This window comes from Pseudonaja textilis, chromosome 10 (genome assembly GCF_049901715.1).
Source record: "Pseudonaja textilis isolate UNSWEBS1 chromosome 10, rPseTex1.2, whole genome shotgun sequence".
Lineage (NCBI taxonomy): Eukaryota > Metazoa > Chordata > Lepidosauria > Squamata > Elapidae > Pseudonaja > Pseudonaja textilis.
The window spans coordinates 10,267,974-10,285,459 of NC_141999.1; the positions used below are offsets into that span (position 1 = coordinate 10,267,974).

Below are 17,486 nucleotides of genomic sequence, written 5' to 3' on the forward strand. Positions count from 1 at the left end.
TAAAATGGGAGCAAATTTTACTTAACAAACAGAAAATTGGGGCTCAATGGTGGTCGTACATTGAGGACTGCCTGTACAATATAGAGCAGCGTTTCTGAACTTCAATAGCCTCCAATAGAATTCTGGGAATTGAAACTTCCAGCAGAAGTCACATCTTCAAGAGGCCAAAGCTGAGAAAATGCTGGTTTAGAGAAAAAGGAAGTTTCTAAATGCAGACCTCAGACGAGTCAGATGAGAAAACCACAGTCTTTAGGGTACCAATTGGTCGTCTCCTCTCGATGTCAGGTAGTTTCAGTTTATACCTCCACAAAAGATTCTCTATGGAAAAATGAAGCTTAGCAAATATAACTCCCCCCTCTCCCTTAGTGTTCAAGAAGAGAAAGAAAATGCACTGGACTCCAATTCTTATTTTATTTGCCCCAATTAATGGCACCGCGGCCTTTTATTTTAATGAACATTAATCTAGAACCTGTTCATCAATTATCTCCACTGGGGGACGAGGACACTCACCCAAATCTTTTTCTCTCCCATCCTTCCTTCCTTGTCAATAATTATAGCTTTATTTTAATGTCAGTTTTAAAGCCGCAGAGTGTTGGGTTTTGATAACAGCAGGCTGCCAATTGGCAGGGATGTGCCATGCAACTTTCCTACAAATCAGGTCAATTGTGTTGCCATGGTGAAAGGCTGTGATCTCATAAAGAATGGAATTATCAGATTATGAGCAGAACCGAGAGATTCCAATGAATAAAAGTGGAAATGGGAGATGGCCAGGGGACCAGTCGGAGATTCCCATTATGAAGATCTGCAGGGAGAGAAAATTATCCCACCTGGCCTAATTCAATAGGATCTAGGGGTGAAAGCATCAGGCTAGAAACTGGGAGGCTGAGAGTTTTTAATTCTGCCTTAGCATGACTTAGCACAGCTGGGTGTCTTTGGGCCAGTCATTCTCTCTCAGCCCAACCCACCTCCACAAGGTTGTTGTGAGACTCTAGAAAGAGTGCAGAGAAGAGCAACCAAGATGATCAGGGGACTGGAGGCTAAAACATACGACAAATGGTTGCAGGACATGGCTAGTCTAGTGAAGAGAAGGACCAGGGGAGACATGATAGCCGTGTTCCAATATTTTCCAAAGCACCCAAAGGCCTGACAAGGAATAATGGATGGAAACTGAACAAGGAGAGATTCAACCTGGAAATAAGAAGAAACTTTCTGACAGTGAGAACAATCAACCCATGGAACAGAAGTTGCCTTCTGGTGTTGTGGGAGCGCCATCACTTGAGACCTTCAAGAAGAGATTGGACTCCCATCTGTCAGAAATGGTGTAGGGTCTCCTGCTTGGGCAGGGGGTTGGACTAGGTGACCTACAAGGTCTCTTCCAACTCTGATTATCTGTATCTCTATTAGGTAGATGTTTGCCTCCTTGAGTTATTTATATATAAAAATATAAAAATGGGATATAAATAAAATGCTGAGCCATCCTAGTTTCCTTACTGTTGTTTGAGCATGCTGTGCACATTCAGTCATCACAGTTTGCCAATCAGGGTTTTCAGCTAAATGGGTTCTATGAATCCAGCCAATAGGGGTTTATTCAAAAAAACCATAGTTAAGTGCATAATGGTTTAATACAAACTGTGAGCCAATTTTATATTGCTTTCTTTCTGTCCAATCCTTTGTCACTGAATAGGTGCTAGAAGAACAATGAAAGGATCCTTCGAGATACCTTTCTATGGAACTGCTACCCTTTTCAACAGAGTTCTATTGCTAGCTGGAAGGGAGGCAATATCTATCCATTGCATAGGTAGTCCTCAACTTATGTCCAGTCGCTTAGCAACAGTTCAAAGTTCTGATGGACCTCCTCAGAGCTATTTGCAACCTGATTTCAAAGTTCTGATGGCCGCCCAACCCTTCCCGCTCCCCACGATCACATGATCATATTTGGGGCACTTGGCAACTAGCCCACATTTACAACCATTTGCCATGTCCCGAGGTCACAGGATTACAATTTATGTTTTCTGTCAGAAACCAACATTTATGTTGTAAGATGGGACCTGGTCACGTAGTGACATGTTTAATGACCACTGCAACTTATGACTGTAATTTTGGGCTCAAAGTCATACGTCAAGTGTAGTTGTAACACCAGCACGGTCAATTTGCACAGGCAAAGAATTCCTGAGACCATGTGGGGCTTTTATGCCTTAAATTTAAATTTTCCTGGTCATATTCCTGACTTGCATGCTAATTTTAAATCGAGATTTTTGCATCCTGATTTTCTAGAAAATCTATATGGTTAAGAATACAACAAAGCTCACTGTTAGCTTGTAGTTGGCCCCAAAGCACTGAGCTAGCATGTAACTAAAACAGAAATCTTACACACCAAGTAGTGGGGTCCCTTCATTATTCCATAATGCTAACTTTATTACAGGGGAATTAATTCACTGTCTTAAGCTTTGGATTTCTTCCAATATTTTACAGACATCAAATGTGGCAATAGTTCCAAAACTTTGAAAGTTAAGCCCTTGATAGGATAACATGCATTTCACCTGTACTGCATTTTTGAAGAAAGCTGACCTGAAGCAAACAGGATGGTTGAAGAGGACCAGGACACATGGGGCCATGCACTATGGAAAGAAGAGCTCAGGTATACAAGGTGCATAGAAGGAGGGAGAGGAAGGATATGTTAAGTCTGTCTTTCCCAACCTGGAGATTTGGCACTCACCAGATGTCCCAAAACACAAAGAATTCCCGCAAGAGCCATGGTGGCACAGTGGTTAGAATGCAGTATTGCAGGCTAATTCTGTCGACTGTCAGCAGTTTGATCCTGTCGGGCTCAAGGTTGACTCAGCCGTCCATCCTTCCGAGGTCTGTAAAATGAGAACCCAGATTGTTGGGGGCAATATGCTGACTCTGCAAACTACTTAGAGAGGGCGGTAAAGCACTGTGAAGCGGTGTATAAGTCTAAGTACTATTGCTATATAAGTGCTATTGCTATTGGAAGTTCTGTATCTCTCCTTCAAGATACAGAACAGGAAGAGCACTGTTAGTCTTACCTATTCTGGAAAGATGGAGTTGAGATTTGGTTTATCACGGCTGATTTTAATTCAGCGGGAGTTCTTGTTAGAGGATGTGTTCCTGAGCGTAAGCAGGGTGCTGAAAGAATAGAAAGTATGCAAATGGCCAACATTCCATTAACAAGTAAAATATGCTCATAAAATAGTTTTCTTGGATACAGGCAGACATTTAATATATTTGAAGCAAAAGCTAGACTTATTAAGAAATGCATGAGTCCAGAAAAACTCACTTTTAACCAAACTAGATTTGGAAGAGCAGGGGGGGAAAACAGAAACTTAAATAATATTTAAACTAAACTTTTAATACTAAGTATAGCATATCTAGCTAGCAAGAAGAAAGCAAGAAAGGCCAATAGAAATAGAAACAGGTTAAGATCCTTCTCCTTATCAATCTCCAGCCATTATTGCCAGTGGTTAAACCAGAGGTGGGATTCTATAGGTTCTCACCTATTTGCTAGAACCGGTTGTTAACTTTCTAAGCAGTTTGGAGAACCGGTTGTTGGAAGAAATCTCCTTTTGTTTTTTTCCACCCTTCTTGCATTCTTGGCAGTATGCCTAGACTTAATGTCTCCAAAGGAGGTTTTTTTTTCCTTTGCTGGTACTTTCTTAAAGGGGAAGGGTTGTTTTAAGCTTTTTACACTGCTGTTGGGAGGAAATGCTCCCCTGTTGGAGTTAGCACTTTGAAGAAATAATTGAATACTGAAGCAGAGTTGCCAGAAAGAAGCTTTTAATGACAAGGAACCAAGATGAGTGACATTCAGCAAGGCTTCTTGGCTAGCTAGAAAGATTGACATTCAAACGTGAGTTTACATACTCTTTCTGAGTTTTGGTCTAAAACTAGTAACCATTCAAAGTTACAATGGCACTGAAAAAAGTAACTTATGACCATTTTTCACACTTACGAACGTTGCAGCATCCCCACTGTCCTGAGAGGCCAGGCGAGGAGAAGCGCCCCTTGATGTGAGTGACATCGAGTTGGCCACGCCCACCCAGTCACATGATCAGCAAGCCATGCCCACCAACTAAGCCACGCCCACAGAACCGGTTGTTAAAAAAAATTGAATCCCACCCCTGGGTTAAACAGCTTAGAAACCACCCCTCAGGAGCCCTTTATGGGAACCAAACATGCCTTATGGCTTAGCTTTGGTCAATCAAACCATGTGTAATTACTCAACAAACCCTCCCTTAAGCAATTTGTAGCTTTTAATGCAATATCAGGATTTTAAAAGCAACCTGTGCAATGCTGAGTCAGAAGCAAAGTTTACTATAACAGGTAATCCCAATGAAGTCTTGACCTATACTTTTTTAAAAAGCAGTGTTTGTAAAAGTAGTGGCCCTACTCCATGTTGGAATGATGAAGTAAAGATGTAGGCAGGGAACTGCACAATTATCAAGATAGTTTGGATTTTTTAAATATAAAGGGTGTGTTTGGGGGCTACTCCAACATGGAGTAGGGCCACACACATATACATGCATATATCATGATATATAAAAAGAAAGCAGATACAAATATAAAAAATAAGAAATACAGAAACAAATATATATAAATAGTCTGACATTTTTTACAATACACATAAATGAAACTTAAGTTCAACTCTTGCTCTACAATTACAATGTACTCTTCATTTCTTTTAATGTATAAATATTACTAAAACTCAAATCCATATGCCAATCTGCCACCTTCCTAATGGAGAACTGAATGATTATGTGCCATCAAGTCATTTTGACTCCTCGTGACCACAGTGATATATTTTCTCCATGACTATCCGTCCCTAACCTGATATTTCAGGTCTTCTTGGCACATTGGACTTCTTGGCACTGTGCCAGAGTCTTTCCGTGTCACTGCTGGCCATCCTTTTCCCTTTCCTTCCTCCTTTCCCAAGCATCATAGACTTCTCTGAAGAGTTGGATCTTTTCATGATGTGTCCGAGATAGACATATCATCAACTGGAAACTGCATGGATAGACCTTTTTCATGGCTAGTCCTTAATCTGGTCCTTCATCATGGCTTCCAAGGATGCCTCCATGGACACTATAACCATAAGCCTCTACCTTCCTGCTGGTCATCTCTTTACCTTCCATCTTTCCCAGAACTAGGGCCTGCAGAGAGGTGTGTCTTCACAGTATGTGTCCTAAATAAGATAATTTGAGCCTGGAACGAGCCCTTTGGGTGGTGAATCAAGATCACGTGAAAGTACTGCTTTACAAAACCCAAGCAAGAACCACATCTGGAATACTGCAACCAATTTTGGTCACTATACTACAAAAAAGCTGTAAAAAGCTCAGAGAAGAGCAACTAAGGCGATCAAAGGCCTGGAGACTAAAACATATGAAGAATGGCTGCAGGATTTGGGTTTGGCTAGAGAAAAGAATTAGGGGTGACATTATAGCAGTATTCCAGTATTTGAGAAGCTGCCACAAAGAAGAGCCTGGGGTCTGATCTAAGCATAGTTCACAAAATTGTCTATTACAACATCTTGCCTGTCAACGACTTCTTCAGCCTCAATCACAATAATACACTGGCAAACAACTGATACAAACTCAAGGTAAACCACTCCAAACTGGATTGCAGAAAATATGACTTCAGCAACAGAATGGTTAATGCCTGGAACGCCCTACCCGACTCTGTTGCTACAGCCTCAACCTCTCACAGCTTCAACCTCAAACTGTCTACTGTGGACCTCACCTCATTCTTAAGAGGTCCTTAAAGGGGGCGTGCATAAGCACACCAGCATGCCTACCGTCCGTCTTACTGTCCCCATTTATCTGTATTTACTTCCTTTGTTCTTGTTTATGTTCACACCTGTACTTATCTTGTACATGTTTGACAAACAAAGAAGAGGGGGATCAAATTATTCTCCAACGCCCCAGAAGGCAGGACAAGAAACAATGGATGGAAACTAATCAAGGAGAGAAGCAACCTGCAATTCAGGAGAAACTTCTTAACAGTGAGGACAATTAACTAGTGGAACAGCTGGCCTTGTGGCTGCTTTATTACTGGAGATTTTAAGGAGACTGGACAGTCTCTTGTCTGAAATAGTATTGGAGCTCCTGCCTGTGCAGGGGGTTGGATTAGAAGACCTCTAAAGTCCCATCCAACTCTATTCAATTCTATATAATGTTTTTTTTTGGGGGGAATCCCACCCATGTCCTGTGAAGATTGGGCATTTTGGAGGTTTTTAAGAGATTAGACAGCCACTTCTCTGAAATGTCCTACCTGTCCATGAATACTTCAGCTTCAACCATAACAATACAAGAGCAAACAATAGATACAAACTCAAGATAAACTGCACCAAACTTGATTGCAGGAAATACGACTTCAGCAACAGAGTGGTCAATGTCTGGAATACTCTACCTCAGGGGTCTCCAACCTTGGCCACTTTAAGCCTGGAGGACTTCAACTCCCAGAATGTCTGGAATACTCTACCTCAGGGGTCTCCACCTTGGCCACTTTAAGCCTGGAGGACTTCAACTCCCAGAATTCCCCAGCCAGCTGGGGAATTCTGGGAGTTGAAGTCCTCCAGGCTTAAAGTGGCCAAGGTTGGAGACCCCTGCTCCACCTGACTCTGTGGTTTCTTCCCCAACCCCCCAAAACTTTAACCTTAGACTGTCTCCTATTGACCTCACTCCTTTCCTAAGAGGTCTGTAGGGGGGGCGTGCATTAAGCGCACCAACGTGCCTAACCGTCCCTGTCCTGTTTCTTTTTTATTCGCATCCATTTCATGTATTCAAAACCATGCTTATGCCTGTTATCTAACAATCCCTTGACAAAAATAATAAATAAATAAATAAATACAAAAATGGTGTATAGGATCTCCAGCAGGGGGCTGGACTAGAAGACCTCCAAGGTCCCTTCCAGCTCCATTCTATTCTATTTGTCTGATGGGCAACTGTTGCTCCCCAAACCCCGGACTAGGTTAGTATTAGTAACCCATTCCATCTGGGAGGCTCAGGCTCGACCCGAAGTAATCCACGCCGACTCTCAGCGTCCCTCCCGAGTTGGAGACCAGAATTCCTCCCACCCCACCCGGAGAACGCGGCCCTCCAATTTTCCCACGCGGACCAGCATCCCGGACGGGGCGCGGCAGGCAGGAAGAGCCAACGAGCAACCTTCCCTCTTTCCCTCTTCGGGGAGGAAAGGGTTAGGCAGCGGCCACGCCCTTTGAGGGGGCCGGGGACGAATCAGAAGCGAGGGGGCGGGGCCGGGTGGAATGTTGTGAAGGTGGAAGTGGGACGCTGCGCGTTGAGTTGCGAAGGCGGGCGAGGAAGGGTAGCGCAGCGGTGGAAAGCGAGAGCTGGACCGGCGACGCGCAATGCCCTGATTGACGGGCGGCGGAGAAGGTGGATGGTTGTGGCTTCGCCAGGCGATTGATGGTGGCGTGGAAGCCGGGCAGGGCGGACAATGCAGGATAGAACGGACTGAGAAGGAAGGGCGAACGGGAAGCTTTAAGGTGCGCTTAAGGGCACTGAGATTCCCGCCGGATTGATTCCCTCTCTCCCGGGGTAAATGAGCCTCTGAGCCTCGGAAGAATCCTCGGATGACCCAAGGACAAGCACCAAAGCGCAGAAAGCTCCAGTTTTCCGGCCAAAGAGAGAAAAGGCATCATTAAAAACCCGCACCTGGACAAAAAAGAACTTAGGTTTGAAGGAGGGGTTGAGCGAATTAACTGGGTTCCAGAAAAGCGAAAGTGATGGAAAGATCAACCGGGGAGGGCTTGAAGGTTGAGAGTTAAAACTTGTTGAAAGTCCTATCTTTAAAGGAATAGTTTATACTCATTCAGCAAAAGAAAACCGCAGAAAAATACATGGCTTGGCTTGAAGATTATTGGATGGGTGAAGATTTGAGTTTATTTCTTTGGGAGCAGAGAAATGTCTCCATCGGAAAGCACTTGGTGCCAAGAATCTAATAAATTAGGGACTGTAAGTGTTTCTTTGCCTTTTTTCCAAGAGTAGAAGACAGTCGCTTGGTTCATCTGTTCTTTTAAAGCAAAAAAAAAATAAAATAGGATTCAAACCAATTTTCTGAGTGGTTAGAAAGGTAGATTCTCCATTAAGGATCTTTTAAGGATCAAACATCCCATGAGACTTTTTATCTGTTACTTGTTGGATTGTCTGCTGGGGGCTGTGCCAGGCCAAATCTGATAGCAGAACAAAAGAAGAACCCAGTACAGTCACAAACTGGAAGGGTGAGTTGATAAAATGACCGATTTTTTTTTTCTAATCCTCAGGGGGAAAAGATAGGGCAGTCACTGAAGATTTAAAAAGAAAAGCACCAGGAAGTGATAAAGAGAGAGAGAAAAAAAACCAGTAATCAAACTCAGGCTTGTTTACCCAGCCTGAAATAAATATGGAATAAAGATTATATATATGATAAAGGTTTCAGAACCACACCAAATTGTTGGAACTGAAGAAGCCACCCAATCAACTCGTGACAGTGGTGTGGTGCATTTCAAAGCTAGGGTATATCTGAAAATGGGGAGAGAAATTGGACCCTTAGAAAGTGCCGTCTGCAGCATTCTAGACTCCATTTCCGAGGTTTGAGCTCCTGTTTCTCTCCAATGAAGTTAGTCCCCCCTTGTGCCTGAATAATTCACTTTCTGGATTGCTGTATTGATCCGATTGATTTCCTTTCTAAATAAGGATTTGGTGGGTTCTGCATGAACCCATGCAGGCCAAGAAAAAATACCTGTTCGTGACTCTCTTGGCCACGTGGCTTCTGCTTGTTTTGTTTGGAGGAGACCAAATAAGACACTTTGCCTTTTTCTCCAGCAAAAAAGCTGAAGTCTTAAAGACCTGGCCTCATTGGGCCGATGAGATTCTTCTCAAGAACTTCGCAGATTCTGAGGAGCTCCAGAGCAATGAAAGGGGCCACGGGGATGAATCTCCCCAAAGCCGGCAGCAGTTGAAGCTGAGTGTTTACAAGAACAGCAGGTGCCGTATGGAGACTTGCTTTGATTTTTCTAAATGTAGGGAACACGGGTTCAAAGTCTTCGTTTACCCCCCGGAAGGAGGGGATCCTGTGTCCGAAAGTTACCTCAAAATCATCAGCTCCATTGAAGAGTCCCGTTATTACACCTCCAATCCAGAGGAGGCCTGCCTGTTTGTTCTAAACATCGACACGTTGGATAGGGACCATCTCTCCATACAATATGTTCATAACATCAACGAGAAAATCCAAGGTTTCCGGCTTTGGAATGACGGACAAAACCACCTCATATTTAACCTGTATTCTGGCACGTGGCCTAATTACACTGAAGACTTGGGCTTTGACATTGGACAGGCTATCCTGGCCAAAGCCAGTTTTTATGTCGAGAACTTTCGGCCTGGTTTTGATATCTCCATCCCTTTGTTTTCGAAGGAACATCCCCAGAAAGGTGGGGAAAGAGGCTGGTTATACAAGACTTCTCTCCCACCCAAGAAAAAGTATCTCTTGGTTTTTAAAGGGAAGAGATACCTGACCGGCATTGGTTCCGACACCCGGAATGCTCTCCGCCACATCCATAATGGGAAAGATATTATTTCTCTGACCACATGCAGACATGGGAAAGACTGGGAGAAGCACAAGGACAAGCGATGTGACAAAGATAATATCGAGTATGAAAAGTAAGTCAACACTTTTTCCTCTCCGAAATGCCTCATGAAAGTGAGGGACTTCGCAAAGCACTAAATGTTGAATATCGTTAATGATTGTTTAATAGATTCTGTCCCCGATTTATAACGGCATAGAGTGCAATGTTTTCAGCCTCAGGTATTGAAATGTTTAGGGCAAGCTCAGATGGGTTTCTAACCACTTTAGTTGTTGGGTTATAGAGATTAGAGGAATCAGCACTTTAAAAAAAATGCAAATACTATAGAGATTTTATAGTTAAAAACTGGGATATATGTGGAAAACCTTGTTCGTTTTCTGCCCCTTATGTAAGTTGGGTTTGAGGGTCGTTAGGATGTTTGCTCAAACTAGTAGAGCTAAATTGCCCTAATCTTTTTCACTTTCAGAAAAGGCCTGGAAAATGTCAAATGAAAAGTGGCTTTGAGAGTATGTAGATTAGAATATTTCTCTCCAAATAGTGATTCATAGAATCATAGGGCTAGAAGGGACCTTGTAGGTCTTCTAATGACCTAATGTTTCTCAACCCTGTTTCTCAACCCTGGCAGATGTGTGGATCTCATTTCCCAGAATTCCCCAGCCAGCCAAGGTGGGGAATTTTGGGAGTTGAGGTCCACACATCTTAAAGTAGCCAAGATTGTTCTAGCACAATCCCTTGCTCATGTCAGGAGTCTTTATAATGTACTATATGGAACAAACGGTTGTCCAAACTTTTCTTGTTCAGGATGGTATAAGGACTCCTGCCTTTGAAATTGTTGAAGTCCATTTTTGTAGGATAAAAGACAAAGACCCAAGAAATTAATTTCTTTTCCCCCCTATTTCTGAGATTTGATGCCTCCATATTTCAGCGTGCAAATGTTGGATTTTCTCAGTATTTCACATGGTTTGTAGGGCTGAAGCAATATGCATTGTCTATCTAAACTAAACTAAAGGTCAGTAGAAATAGCTAAGCAATCATTTCTTTTGTTTCATCACTTGGGTTTCTTAACAACTAAGTTTGAAGACTTCTGTGTGACTTTTAAGCTTGCATGGGACATTTACAACACTGTAATAAAGGAGTTGTGTTAAATGCATACATTAGTGTTTCATGCTCAGTTTTGGAAGCAACAGCTGGTTTATAATCTTCCACTAATCTGCATATTTGATTTATTGAAATTGACGTATCTTGCAAATTATGTTCAGAAAGGAGGAGAAGTTCATTGGTTTTATGGGGTCGTGTTTATCCTTCCCTTGATTTTTCTTGAAGAGTCGTCTTTTCAGTTTTTAAAGAAATGTTTATCCAGTTGTCAATGGTACAGTGGCATTGGACTTCTATTTATCATTGCGTGTCTTCACAAATTCATTTTTTCAGTAAGTGTATTTTTAAAATGTATTTGTTTGATTTTTATCCTGCCTTTATTATTGTGTATGAATAACTCAAGGCTGCAAATATACTTTTTGTCCTATTTTCCCCACAACAACAACCCTGTCGTTGGATTGAAAGACTGATTGGCCCAAAGTCACCCAGCCAGTTTTTCATGCCTAAGGTGAGGGAATTTGTTGATTAAGTTAGGGCACAAATCTGTTGATAATGTTATAAGTAAATCCACCCTGTCTTAACCCTTGGGTATAGGCTGAACCTGAGTGCATAATTGTGTGCAGGATATTTGTGTGAAAGGTTGATCAACATGTCGTTATTGTAGGATAGTAATGAAACCATATATCTCTTATTTTTTAAGAATGTCTATACAGGGCAAATAATTACTTTTGATTGATAAGCAAAAAATCTGCAAGGGTCCTTCCATGACACCTTTTTCTATTTTTTCTAGATGAAATATATGACAATAATGTGTATATAATAACATACTCTAAGATTCTGCTTTAGAAATATTTCTTACACTTTTTGCTGCTTAATGCCATAAAATAAAAGAGTGTTATATCAGCATGGCTTTAAGTTCTTGGTATTCTGAGCATTTGACTGTTATTTTCTCATTTGTCAGTCAGTCCCATCTTCTGGTAAACAGAGACGGATTTCAAGTGTCAGAAAAAGCAAATTGTTGTGATGCAAAGACAATTGTTCCCTGGTTTTATTATACTTGTATATATGTTTTCTCTATATGCTTCCTCCACATCCTTCAACATTTCATATTTGTTTATAATCCACCTTTATAATTTGTATAAATAGCCCCAAATGACTAGTACTCTTTCATCCTCTTATTTTTCCCACTACAACAACCCTGTGAGGTGGTTGGGGTAAGAGACAGTGATTGGCCCAAAGTCCTCCAGCTAGTTTTCATGCCTAAGGCGGGACTAGAGCTTACAGTCTTCTGGTGATTGGCCAAAGTCACACTGCAGGCTTTCTTGGCTAAGGTAGGACTAGAACTCACCATCTCCTGGTTTCTAGCCTGGTGACTTTCTGGCCACCAGTTTACCACAGACATTAATATGTGTGTCTGTATATCTGTGCACTATTATTATGAAGTTCTCAAATAACATTGCTGTACTTCAAGGAACTGGTATCTGATATTTTTTCCTCATGGGTGATATTTATGAAGGAACTTTTGGATTTCTTACAGATTGTGAAAACAAATTTTTGAACATGCACAGGTCTCTTTCCAGACCCAGTGCATGTGGTATTTCCCCAAACTTATTAAAACTCTGTTCTTTAAGCTGCTTTACAGAAAGAGGGTGGGATGAATGCAAAAAAGGGGGGGCTAATAGACCAAAACCCAATGTCTCAAAGAATATCTGCCCCCCCCCCCCAAGGGTCTTCAGTCCAGAAAATGAAACAAAGGGACGTAAAAATGATGGGGAAGAGAAGGGAGATGGATTGGACATGTATATGTTTGTATGCATAGCAATGCATCTTCTGCGTGCTATTCTTCCGCTTAGATAGGTAGTACATAAAAATCCTGCGGAAGAAGCAGATGTGAGCACCGGATATTTGATGAATCAGAGAAGAAAGTTGCTTTATATCTTTTCTTCTCACCTTGAGAAATCTTGAACTCTGTGGGCTTGTGCTGATATAGAACTGATTCTTGATTTTGGGGAGAGTAACAGATGGTGAGTCATTTCTCTGAGCTTCCTTTTCTTTGACGCTATCCCGTTATATGTCACTGCTCAGTTTTCTGGATGGGAAAGATAATACAGAGGGATTTTTTTTCAGGCATCACCTCATTAAAACTCAGATAATCTAACCAAATCAGTTTCCATTTGTGTGTGTGTGTGTGACTCATTCCTTACCAGAATTCAAAGAAAATGCAATGAGTATTGTAGTGGTTTTACCAATACACATTTGATAAGACTTAATCTGAGGGGCCAGTTTGCACATGCACACATTGCTTTTGTGACTCCGAGACAGATAGGTTAACTATCTTATCTCCATAAATGTGCTGGAAAAAGTGAGAGACGTGGAGATTCATTTTGCTTGATCTTTGCTGGTTTCGTCATATGGACACAAGGGGTTCAACCATTTTGTTAAACCACAGTTTGTTTATTGGTAACACAGTCTTTGATTGTCAGATTTATGTTTAGGTATCCATAGCTGTTGAATAAATCACTTTTGGCTTGATTCAGACAATGTATTAAGCCATAACCCATGGTATAGAAACCACTGTGGTTGTGTTCGTGCAAAATGCAAAAATAAAACCAAATAAACCATGATCTGGCTCACCATAATGGGCGAATGCAGTCATTCATGTCACACTGGAATGCATGTTCCAACCAGACCCTTGAGTTTCAGTCTCACTGCGGATTTAGATTTAGTTGAAAGTTTTGAAATAATAGAAAAATCCAGGGCAAGATTCTTCTACATTATTCCTATTTCATCAGTATTGCAGAATGTGGTTTTGTGAGTGTTTAAATGGTTGCCTTGTATGATTCAGGTAACAATCCAGAACTGGAAATGTTGATTTGGTGAGTAAGGAAAAGCAGCTGAGAAGAAATGAATTATTATTATTATTATTATTATTATTATTATTATTATTATTATTATTATTATTATTATTATTATTATTATTGGGGGGGGAGGTGTTGAAATATTGCTTGGGACTTATTCTGCTTCCTAGATACCATAGTGCTGGTGTGTCATTTTAATATATATGTAGGCAAGGGGGAATGGGTCTGCTGTGACAGATTCTGTCACATAAACCAGGATTTATTTGAACAAGGGTTACTTTTGTACTATATCTCCCTCACTGAGCTGCTCTGTGCTACTTTGCTTCTTATTGGAAATGTCCTGGGATTATCCAACTGCCCTTTCTTCTGCAGAACAGTACAACCGTATTGAAAGTCCGATTAGAAACCCAAGACTGGAAAAAGAATCAGACTGCAGGTAGTCCTTGACTTGTGACCATAATCGAGTCAAGAATTATAGTTGTAAGTTGTGCCACTTGTTAAACAGTGGTGGCCATAAGCAAACGGCGTAGTCTTTATGTGAACCTCGAAGCTGTTAAGTTAATCCATTGTCCATTGTAATAGTAGTTTGTTGCCAGAAACCAGAAGGAAAAGGCAGTTTCTGGCACAAAAAAAGGGTTGTAAATTGGAGTTATGTGACCGCGGGATAATGCAAATGGTCTAAGGAAGAGCCAGTTTGGTCTAGTGATTAAGGCACCAGGCTAGAAAGCAGGAGACCATGAGTTCAAGTCCTGCTTTAGTCATGAAAGCCAGCTGAGTGACTTTGGGCCAGTCACTCTCTCTCAGCCCTACCTACTTCACAGGATTGTTGTTGTGGGGAAAGTAGGAGGAAGGTGTGTTGCATATATTGGCTGCCTATTGGTAAAAATAATAAAGGCGGGATACAAATCCATAAATAAAAAGGTCAAAAATGCAACCTGGTTTCAGTGACGTGACTGGTGGAGGAGCAGCAGCTGTGTTAATTTTGAATCTGTTTCATAAGTAGGTCCATTGTAATCTTGAACAATCATTAAGGAACTGGTTGTAAGTGAAATATTATCCTTTGGTCTGCAATCCAGGACTAGAGTTGGAACTTAAACTATAATTTCTTCCTTTGCATTTTGTAGTTTCTCATTTTGCACTTTGTAGTTTCTCATTATGTGCAAGAAAGCCAGAAGCAGAGTTGAGCAATATGGTCTTAACTTAAAAGACAAGGAACTTTATATTATACTGAATTTCACAACAGTAATAAATCTTGGTATGCATGACCAATTCTCTTGGGTGAAACTAACCCACATATATCTTTCACCTTTTATTTGAACAATTAGGGCTAGCCTAACTCTGACTGAAAGCTCTTGATTTTATCTCACTTTAGCATATACTTCAATTTTTACTACAAGTCCCTGGAAGATATGTAGTGTGTAATTTGTTTTATAGACTTGAGATTTTCAATCCGTTTTCTACACGATGGACCAAAGAGTGTGAAAGTGTTTTCCAGTTAATGTTTAATTTGGTTTCTTTATTTCTGATATTTAAGACCTTAAATCTGGCAGTTTTTGCTGTTGAATTTCTGTAAGGGCATATAAATGCAAATATTTTCCCTATCTGTCTATTTAGCTGTGTCCAATTTGTGAGTATAGATTTTGCTTAATTTGGGTTTCTTCTGTTTTGCTTTGGAGAGGGGACGGTTGTTCCGAGAAGAACTAATAAATAACTGGAATAAAGCTTTTACTATTTTCCCTTTGACCATAAACTATGCAAGACAAATTTATAAGGGGACATTTAAAACTTGAATAAAAATGGTAGTTGTAGCCACAATAGTGAAAAACGATAATTTTGCAAAATAATAATAATAATAAAAAACTTGCGCCAGTATAAATTGTCACCCTTGACTCAGATTTTTAAATCAATAATCAAGTTGTTTCCCATGAAGTGACAATGTACTAATTTGAATAAAAACAAGTTCCTAGTTCTCATTACCAGTTTGCCAAATCAAAACCCATCTATACATATACTGATTATTGGTAATTTGAAACTGCATTCAAGTCAATTATAGTAGTTTTTCCCAGATTTTCCCTGCAAAACCTGTGGAAGGAAAATTTAGCTCTTGTTCCATGAAATTCTAGCTACATTTATGAAAATAGAGCAGGTGAAAATAGAGACAAGGAAACATATCTGAACTCTGTGATTGCAGCCGTCCAGTCCCAGCCTTCGGCACAACCCCTCATTGTTTATTTGGGTAAAGCTGCCCCATTGTAATGTATTTGATAAGACACGGTTGAGCAAATCATGGCTCACCCCAGTGTGTGAACCCATAGATTATACTGAAGCCTGAGTACATAGATAGATTTACACTATTAATCATTTGTGTGTGTGGGGGGGGACCCTTTTCTGATTCTTTTCCCTTCTTTTTCCTTGGATTTGCCTGCCCAACGAGGCTGCAGTTGGCTAATTTGCAAGCTAAGCTTTATTTTTTGGATCTCCTGTGGAGTGTGAAACCAGCGAGATGAGAGCATGCCTCGGCTGGAGCAGCAGAGGAAAGCTGCCAAATTCGACTTGTTAGATGTGTACAGTATGTCTGAGAGATCCCTTCCCTTGCTGGGTCTGGAGCTGCCGTTGTGTGGCTGTTTACAACCAACAACAAGGACTTTGGGGCAGTGCTACTCAGCTGGAAGGAATCCGTTGGCTCAGGAGGAATGCCCTTGGGTGCATTTAGCATCCTCCCATGCTATGTAGTATATCAGACAGCGAGGGATCTCCTGTATTTTCAGTTTTGGGCAAGTCCAGGTAGTCCTCGAGTTACAACCACATTTATGTTGTTCACTGAAACGTTTGTTAAGTGAGTTTTGCCCCATTTTACAACCTTTCTTGCAATAGTTGCTAAGTGAATCATTGCAGTGAAGTTAGTAACTGGGTGGTTGTTGTTGTTTTTTAATATTTTTATTTCATTTTCCATTATTTTCAATCACAGTTCCAATTTTACAACATCCGTGTACTGGTTATATCAAATCCCCTTTTTTAACGTCATAGTAAACATCCTAGTTATAACTATTATACAGTTTTGGCAAGATACAGATGTTTAATGCTTGTTGGATAGGGAATTATCTACATAGTGTTATACATCATGATTATAACTGTTACGTTCTTGTTTATACCATAGTGCACTATTTCATTTATCATTCTGTAACTGAGTTGTTAAGTGAATCTGGCTTCTCTGTTGACTTTGTTTCTCAGAAGGTTGCAAAAGCTGATCACATGGCCCCAGGATACTGCAACTGTCATAACTGTGAGTCAGTTGCCAACCATTTGAAATTTGATCATGTGACCCTGGGGGATGCTGCAATGGTAGTAAGTGTGAATAGTGGTCATAAGTTACTTTTTTCAGTGCCGTTGTAACTTTGAACAGTCAGTAAATGAATTGTTGTAAGTTGAGGACTACCTATATTTCAGCATTTCCCCACGGGATGTTTAAAGTCTTTAAGTCTTCTATGAACGATCTTTGCCATGTATTTCGAGGGCGCCTTCTTGGTTGTTTGGCACTGGGGTGTGTGTGTTCCATCTCATCGCCATCTTGAGGATCTGATTATTCTCTACATTTGGAGAATATGATCTGCAAGTTGGAGCCTTCCGCGTAGGCCTGGATCAAAATGGAGCAGCTTTCAACGATGTCATTTCACAAGATTTAGAAATGATGGATGATCCATTGGGAACCCATACAAGTTGTAGAGGGAATGAGGACCAAGGTTGGAAATCACTCCTCCCTCCTCCCTCCCTCCCTCCCTCTCTTTCTCTCTCTCTCGGTTAATACTGGTGTGTTGGATATGCTATATGCTAAAATATACAGTTTTGGCAAGATACAGATGTTTAATGCTTGTTGGATAGGGAATTATTATTAAGTGTTGTACCTTATGATTCTTGACTCTTGACGCATGTATCGTTTC

General features: G+C 40.9%; 1 protein-coding gene and 1 long non-coding RNA gene across 3 annotated transcripts in view; one reads left to right on the forward strand and one right to left on the reverse strand.

Annotated features, from left to right (window-relative positions):
• Nucleotides 1-2,739: 2,739 nt before the first annotated feature.
• LOC148124897 (uncharacterized) lies at nucleotides 2,740-7,192 on the reverse strand. The gene is made up of 3 exons (XR_015744733.1): nucleotides 7,096-7,192; nucleotides 3,048-3,147; nucleotides 2,740-2,861 (listed from the first exon to the last, which is right to left on the reverse strand). It is a non-coding gene; the product is annotated as an uncharacterized LOC148124897 (long non-coding RNA).
• A 116-nt stretch (nucleotides 7,193-7,308) lies between these two features.
• Nucleotides 7,309-17,486, forward strand: part of EXTL1 (exostosin like glycosyltransferase 1) — a 48,362-nt gene continuing 38,184 nt past the window's right edge. The window contains exons 1-2 of one of the 2 annotated variants that reach the window (XM_087939661.1): nucleotides 7,314-8,254; nucleotides 8,838-9,671. In XM_087939661.1, the coding sequence (XP_087795787.1) occupies nucleotides 9,007-9,671 (665 nt within the window). In that variant the 5' untranslated portion in view covers nucleotides 7,314-8,254; nucleotides 8,838-9,006. Of the gene's footprint in view, nucleotides 9,672-17,486 lie in introns of both variants that reach the window. The other variant, XM_026702567.2, reaches the window with a different exon arrangement.